This window comes from Populus euphratica, unplaced genomic scaffold (assembly GCF_000495115.2).
Source record: "Populus euphratica unplaced genomic scaffold, PopEup_1.0 scaffold24.1, whole genome shotgun sequence".
NCBI classification, from domain to species: Eukaryota; Viridiplantae; Streptophyta; class Magnoliopsida; order Malpighiales; family Salicaceae; genus Populus; species Populus euphratica.
The window spans coordinates 1,395,295-1,402,727 of NW_011499893.1; the positions used below are offsets into that span (position 1 = coordinate 1,395,295).

The window sequence follows — 7,433 nt, forward strand, 5'->3', positions numbered from 1 at the left end:
AATGACATTGTAGGGAATCTCTTAGTTTTCTGAAAAAGGCACTAAGGTTGGTTCAGCTGATCTACTCAGCTCTTGCAACTTTTATATGGCAGCCTAAGCTATTTAAAACTCATCACCTTCCTTAAAAAGGCTGATAATCACTTCAATGCATTACCCTTGCTCATGATTATGTAAATATTGAGTATCAGATTTAAGAATAAACATGGCTTATATAGCTGGGAACAGCATAAAAAAATCTAGTAAAGTGTCCCCTGTTTTTGGCTGGTGGAAGGCGTTTTGTGACAAGGGCAGGGATGATGATGATAATGAAGAATGAAAAGTGGATTTTTGTGCATTGTCGGTAGAATAAGTCATAGGGCTGTCTACCCATTGAATGGAGCATGGTTCTCAGCTTTTCTCTATGTTTCATTGATGTTTTGAGTTGGACTTTGATTTGTTTAGTACACTTGTGGCTTGGAATTGGCATATTTTCACTCTTTTGTCAGATGAGATGGAATGCAAGGCTCCTAGGCTGAAAATAGTGATGTTTTTTCCAGGTGAGACTCGTGGACATAAAATAAACAGAGATGCACCCACCTTCGAGAGTCAGAAAGGAGGTACATTTGTTCCTGATTTCTACTCTGAGGTTTTTCAAGAATTCAAAATGCCTAATCAATTTCATGTTAAATATATAGGAAGAATGCGTTCACTTATGATAAACTGGGAGAAAAGGGGAAGATCTTCTAGCTATGAGGGACCTACTTCCAGCACTTCCACAGGATCTGTGGTGAATGTGCTCCCTCTTAATATGGTAGGAATAGATTTCAACTTTTGTGTGTGCTCTGTTCTCTTTCTTAACTTTCTGATCATCTGAAGAGTGGAGACCCACAATATTATTTGGGATTCAGGACTGTATGACATGTTTTCAAAGTTTTACACAGAATGTATCATGCACAAAAAAACAAAAAGAGGACATGTTAACCATATATGTTTGCTTTTAGGGTCTTATGCTTCTGTACAATAATGATCTATCATTTTGTTTGCTTGTATGAATGAAACAATTATTAAACGGAAATTGCACTTGACACTCCTTGCTCTGTTATGGATGATATATATTTATGAGCTTTTTATGATACATAAAATATTTTATTATTCATCAGTACTGCAATGAGAAATCAAACTGTGTGTTCTTAGGTTGTGGTTTAGATAACAGCAAGATTAGATTGCAATTTTCTGAGGAACTGGACTATCACTAGCTTAAGATAGGTTTCATAGCTTTCTTTGAAGACGGATATTTTGTTTCTCATTTTTGCTTTGGTCAAGAGGGATCTTACATGACATTCTCCAGAGTATTTAGTGGATCAGTGTTGCAATTGTTGGAGATATTACTGAAACTTGATCTTGGTTTCAACATTCTAGATATGTTTCTAGGTCTAGGTCCTTCCAATAAAACTATTTGAAAGGGCTATTTAGTCAGGGAAGCAAATTTGTGCTTTCATAGAAGTTTAATGCAGCTGGTCTATAAAGTTGTGGGTTTCTCATTGGTAATTATAGGTGCTTCTTAGACTCAAAATCAAATGACTGGAGATGGCATGAAATTTGTGTTGGAAGAAAAATTTCTCACCTTCTCTCCCTTAACAGCTTGCAAGTTGTATGCACATCTTCAATGATTTTTTGTTGAGATGAAAATTTCTATTCCAGCTCATGTTTTTCAATATATTTTAATGTGCTTGTTTAAATCTTTACATTTCATTGACATTAATATGCTGATTTGTACGCCGTTTCAATTCTTATTATGTTGAAGTTTAAACAGAGAGGACGCACCCCATCCATTGAAAAGGAAACGGTTTCTGCTTTTGACGAGGATGTTATTGCAGACTTAATGGAACAGCATGACCAATTTGTCAGCTCTATGCAATCTCGTTCTGCCAAGTTACAGGTGACTTAGCAGGATAAGCGGGTGTGTGCATGTGTGACTGTTGTAGACATAAACACCGTCTTTTGCTCCTGCAAGGGCAGGGGAGAGTTGATAACAGACTGCACCAGATTTTGTTTTTTTTTTCCTTGCATTTTTCCCACATTGTTCCATGTAAGAGATGAGATAAATTCGTTACCGATAAACAAACAGTCTAAATTCTTCTCAACTCACAGCCCATAGATGAATAATTATGGAAACTATCTTGCAATTTTCCAGAAGTGATTGTTTTGTATGTTTATGCATACAAGTACCTCAAACTGCAACTGTAATTTTTTGCTGTCCCTAACTGATAAGCTGCCTTCTAGTATCTCCATAAATTTATAATTCTTCAAAATGATCATATTCAATCAGAACCCCCTCCCTAATAGCTGGTTATTACCTTATATCTGTACTTCCTGCTTAATGCCTTCCAACTGTACGTTAGCTGTCATAATCTAGTTATTACTTCCTTATCTGATATATTGGAAATGAACACATGCAATGGTACACACCTGCTTTCAGCAAGAAACACAGCATTTACCAGAGCAAATTCTATAGTTCCATGACTGGGTTAATAAGAGTCCTTATTATCATTCATATAAATCCATTACAGTTTTGCTCTTGGATTTTAGTTTCTTCTCCTACAAATGGCTCTCAATTGATGGGAGGACTTATTGCCAAACTGTGCACAACATTCATTATAAAGTTTATTTTAGTCCTTACATTTGCTTAACATTTGAATTCAGCGAGTTTTTCTACTCCCAGCAACTAATCTAGCTCTCTATAAAGTTTATGTCTGGATTAAGTGCTGAGGGGAAGAGTTATTTGCTTTGGCCTTTCATGAATTGATTTGTCAGATATCTGTCTGCCCCTCAGATAGCTTACCATTGAGAAACTATCCCCTTTTTTTATCTCTATCTCTATTGCTCAACAGAATCTATCATTATCTTTTACATGAACCTACTATTATTCAAATTTTGTGCTTGTATAAATTTGCTTAAAGGTTGGTGAATCCTGTTAGTTTAGGCCATTGGAAGTGCTTTAATATTTCTGCATCCAGATGCCATTGAAAGGTTGGTGAAACTTGTCAATGATTTCCTGTAGGTTGTCTATAGATATTGGGAGAGAAATGATGTTAAGGGGGCCATTGGTGCGATGGAGAAGATGGCTGACCATGCTGTAAGGACCTATTATCTCACAGTATTTGACAAGTATACTGGATGCTACAATTTATTTTTACTTTCATTCCTAACCTTTTGTTTCTTCTTCTTATGCTTACTTTCAGGTCCTTTCTGATGTTATCAGTATCGTGGCTGATAAAATTGACATTGTCACTTTGGATATATGCACATGTCTCCTGCCACTTCTTACTAAACTGCTTGAAAGTGACATGGATAGGTAAGAAGTTTGAGATATTTTGTACTTTGTAATATTTTTCATTTAACTGGCTTACTGCTATTGGTTTATGTGTTTTCCATTATAAGCATTCCACCAAGTGTTGATGTCACTCCACATCTATTTCTTCCTTTATCTCTAACTTCCTTTATCTCTACAAAAGGGAGTGCTAGTAGTGGAGGATGCTACTGTGTATTCCCTATTTTTTGTTTATGTTTCAGCAACTATTCCTATAAAGTTGTTAAGAGAGAGACAGCTATATTAATTGCTCTTCTTATGTGACACGGCAGATAATTATAGATCAATGAATCAACTATTTGTCATTGGCTCTCCCTGGTGGAGGCATTGCCTCCGTTCTGGCTGAATGATGGTAAAAGATGGGTAACATGTGGCCATTCAACCAACTGAATATTTGGTCAAAGACACTGGATGTTGTCAAAACAAGCAACACCTTTGCTTTTTAAGTCATTGTCATTGCGGATAATGCCTCTTTTGTTTCCCTTTTAAAGGCAGGCGGGTAAACATTTGAAAGAAATCATATTCCACCTATACTCATAATATTTAAACAATTCAACTTACATGCTTTGACTATTAGGGTGATGAAAGGCAACTACTTCAATAGCAGTGTACTTGGTGTCAAGGTCCTTCACAGCGTGGTGCTTGAAGTGATGATAGAAATGCCTTTGAACTGCATTTCCTTAGCTTGGAGCATATGGAATGAATTAGTTATGTGTGGAGTCCATTTTTACTTGGGTGGTTTTCCATATGTTATTTTCTACTTTACAGCATACGCATTATCTGCATTACAAACTGACCTCGGCTGGTCACCATGCATTAGTGATGTGGCACAACTTGTTGATGATATCAGGGATTTCCCAGGAGCTTTATGGTCAGCATGAGCTAATCACAGCTCAACTCAAGACCAAAGCACCATCCCGATACACAATGCACCCCTCTGCCCTTCAAACTCTTTTCTTACAATTACTTGATTATGTTTCTCTTTAGTTGCTTTCATAATTCTGTGGTCTGAGGATCCATAGCTAAATTGTCTGTTGTATTTAGGCATTTGAGCATTTCCCTGGACATGCTGCTGAAGCTCGTCAGAATGTTTGGTTCTATGATATATTCAACACTATCAGCGTCGACATCTGTTGGTGTGGATATCGAAGCAGAGCAAAGGTGTGCACCTTTTTGTGATGTTTGCGATTGATTTCCTACGCATACTACAAAAATTGCTTTAAGACGGGTACAATCTTATTTGGTTCATAGGCTGGAACGTTGCAATATCTGCTTTGTAGAGCTTGAAAAAGTCAAACGCTGCCTGCTTACCCTTACAAGGTAACTTCAATTCTCTTAGTGGCGTTGAGAGCTGTGGCATTTATATTCCAATGCATTGTGTCTGGATTCTTTTCTTTAACCTGTTTTGTTCAATAGGAAAGGGGGATCGGTTGCAAAGCATGCGCATGAGCTAAATCTAGCTCTTCAAGAAGTATCATGACCAAACTCCAAATTCTTCCTAGTGGCGACTGCTGATTGTTTTAGCCATACATGGTTTGAATTATAAGTTCTTTGTGGGAGGAGCAGAGCTTGTGCACTTGTAGGAGTTAAAACTGCTTGCCATGGATCTGCATTCTGAGTTTTCTGCCTGCTTGGCCCCAGACCTCCATGTACATTCATGATAAATGGAGGCATTAACCACTGATTCTATCTAGTTTACTGAAAAAGACTTGAAAGCTAACAGGGGTGTATCTTCATCGAGTGCATACTGCGGAGTCCTGGGAATCATCAAGGCGGCCATTGGTGGAAAAGGATTTACCCACCCAGTATGTAGGAGACAGATTGTAACGTTGGCATGTATCAATTTCATTCTTTTTTGGATACCTATCATAAGTGGAAATAGAGAAACTTGGCTTAAGAGTGTACGATTCTTGCTGCTATTCGCCCACTAGGTTACTTCAAAAAGCTATTTTGGAACAAACTGGCAATTGAACAGTACAGGCTTCAAAGAATCGATAATGATGCAATGTCATAATCAGCCAAGCAACTGAATAGAACTAAAACGATAAGCTAGAAGTATCAAAAGTAATTTTTGAAGGGAGACAAATTGCCTGGCATAATAACTAATGAGATTAATATTATACGAAGAGTTGAAGTAGTATCGCTAATAACACACTGGCGACAGAGCTATGCAGCTTTGAAGACAAATCTAGAACATATGAACAGCCTCCCTAAGAACGCTAAGAAAACGAGAGTCTGACAGCTCATTTCATCGAGAAAACTATGTCGTAGCCAAAGCTTTTCAATTCAAAGTAAAATGCAATTCATGAAGCTGGCAGGAACGGCAGGGAAGAGGTACACAGAAACACCCAAAGACTAGTACAAATATTCAGTTAATCTTCCATTCAATCATAGCCATACCATGGATCTTTAATCAGATCAGAGCTGTACAATAGGAACCGGCTTTTCATTTAATACTATCATGTATACTAGAAAAGGCAAAACATCAAATTTAATTAAATGCAATAAAAGAATCAGAACAGTGTGATTGTTTATGTTGTTTTATGATTATGGATGTTCATATAAGATGGTATATAACGAGGAAGCATAGATCAAATGTAATGTAGCAGTGAAGAAATGTCTCATCGAAATAGCAAGTGAATAAGCAAAACTGCATTTGAATTGGATTGAAGAAGAATATTTGTATATACACATCATTCATGTTATGACAACAACAACATACACACATTTATGATTGTTATTATTGTTATGAAATTAAAAGGAAGAGCAAACAAAGAATAGAGAGACAGAGGAGTATTTTCCTGCCGGCATTGGATGGTGATGATGTATAGGAAAGGAAGCAAACAAGCATGGAAATGATGATAGGATAAGTGAGTGAGTCGATCAATCAATAAATTCCAATTCGTCTCCTCTGAGATGAGCAAAGAATTTGACTCCTCCTGAGTGGACAAACTGAGTCTTGTAAGGAAGATTAGCGGAAACTTGCTTCCCCTTCCACTGGCTCACGTACTGCTTCACCTCACCTTCCAATCCACACAGATCCACTTCCTTCGCCACGCGAGGCACGTGGTAAGCCTTCACTGGAGCCTTCACCCTAACCCTTGCTCCGATCTTCTTCTTCGCTTCTTCTTCTTCATCATCATCTGTCACCATGGTTGCGGAATTGTTGGATCCCAAAACCACCGAGCACGAAACAGCAGTTTTTCTTCTTCGTCTGCTACTACTACTTGTTGCTATACTAGTAGCTGTAGGAGTAATAATTGAGTAGCGGCAGTTAAGCCTTGGATTTGGTGAAATTAAGGCATTGAATTTGAATTTGTTGGTATCTGTGGCAGGGAACGCCGAACTGACGGCAGTGGTGGCAGCCGACGATAACGCCAAGCTCGTACTCATCGCGCTATCTCACTTTTTTTTTTTTTTTTTTATGGGTCCAAACGACTAACGTAGTTTCTTGTTTCTACCACTTTCAGTCAGTCGGATAGTGTTCTCTCCGACTATCTCTCCTCTCCTCCTTACCCAAGAGTTTTAATAATAATAATTATAACAACAATGGAGTAAATGTTTAATTATTATTTTTATTCAATTTCCTCACCGCACCTAATATATGGGCACTCCACACAGAAATTAACCTAAAAAAACTTGGTTACTTTGCCAATTAGTAAATTATTAAATTAATTATTTTTATTAAAAGCATAGTGTTTTATTTTATTTTTTAATTGTTGATAAGTACACTTTGATTTTAATTAAGTCATTATTCAATCAATTAATTTTTATTAAATTAATTTTTATTTTTATTAAATTAATATTTTATTCAATTCAATTAAAAACCTAATCTAAACCAATTTTTATATTTCTCCAATCAAGATATATGATTGAGTTTAACAATCATAATTCTCATTTATAATATAAAAATAAAATAAAATAAATTTTTATTTTTAAAATTTCACTTTTTCTTGAAATCACTTCGTAAAAATAAATTTTCATTCTAAAATTAATAAATAGAAAGAGTTTGATACTTTGAATTTTATTAATAAACACAGTGAGTATAATACTAGGAGCATCTAAACTCATTTTTTCTTGCTTT

General features: G+C 36.4%; 2 protein-coding genes across 6 annotated transcripts in view; one reads left to right on the plus strand and one right to left on the minus strand.

Moving 5' to 3' along the window:
- Positions 1–5,268, plus strand: part of LOC105131704 (Transducin/WD40 repeat-like superfamily protein) — a 10,654-nt gene extending 5,386 nt beyond the window's left edge. For 2 of the 3 annotated variants that reach the window (XM_011034806.1, XM_011034807.1), the window contains exons 12-19: positions 537–596; positions 675–790; positions 1,784–1,918; positions 3,041–3,115; positions 3,222–3,334; positions 4,394–4,510; positions 4,601–4,669; positions 4,766–5,268. In XM_011034806.1, coding sequence (XP_011033108.1) covers positions 537–596; positions 675–790; positions 1,784–1,918; positions 3,041–3,115; positions 3,222–3,334; positions 4,394–4,510; positions 4,601–4,669; positions 4,766–4,829 — 749 coding nt within the window. In that variant the 3' untranslated portion in view covers positions 4,830–5,268. Of the gene's footprint in view, positions 1–536; positions 597–674; positions 791–1,783; positions 1,919–3,040; positions 3,116–3,221; positions 3,335–4,393; positions 4,511–4,600; positions 4,670–4,765 lie in introns of those variants that run through there. The other variant, XM_011034808.1, reaches the window with a different exon arrangement.
- The window catches only part of LOC105131703 (ferredoxin-thioredoxin reductase, variable chain-like), a 17,057-nt gene extending 10,196 nt beyond the window's left edge, over positions 1–6,861 (minus strand). Inside the window, exons 1-2 of one of the 3 annotated variants that reach the window (XM_011034803.1) lie at positions 6,207–6,861; positions 5,987–6,135 (exon numbers count right to left, since the gene is read on the minus strand). In XM_011034803.1, coding sequence (XP_011033105.1) covers positions 6,233–6,742 — 510 coding nt within the window. In that variant the 5' untranslated portion in view covers positions 6,743–6,861 and the 3' untranslated portion in view covers positions 5,987–6,135; positions 6,207–6,232. Of the gene's footprint in view, positions 1–5,986; positions 6,140–6,206 lie in introns of those variants that run through there. The other 2 variants (XM_011034805.1, XM_011034804.1) reach the window with 2 other exon arrangements.
- Positions 6,862–7,433: the final 572 nt, after the last annotated feature.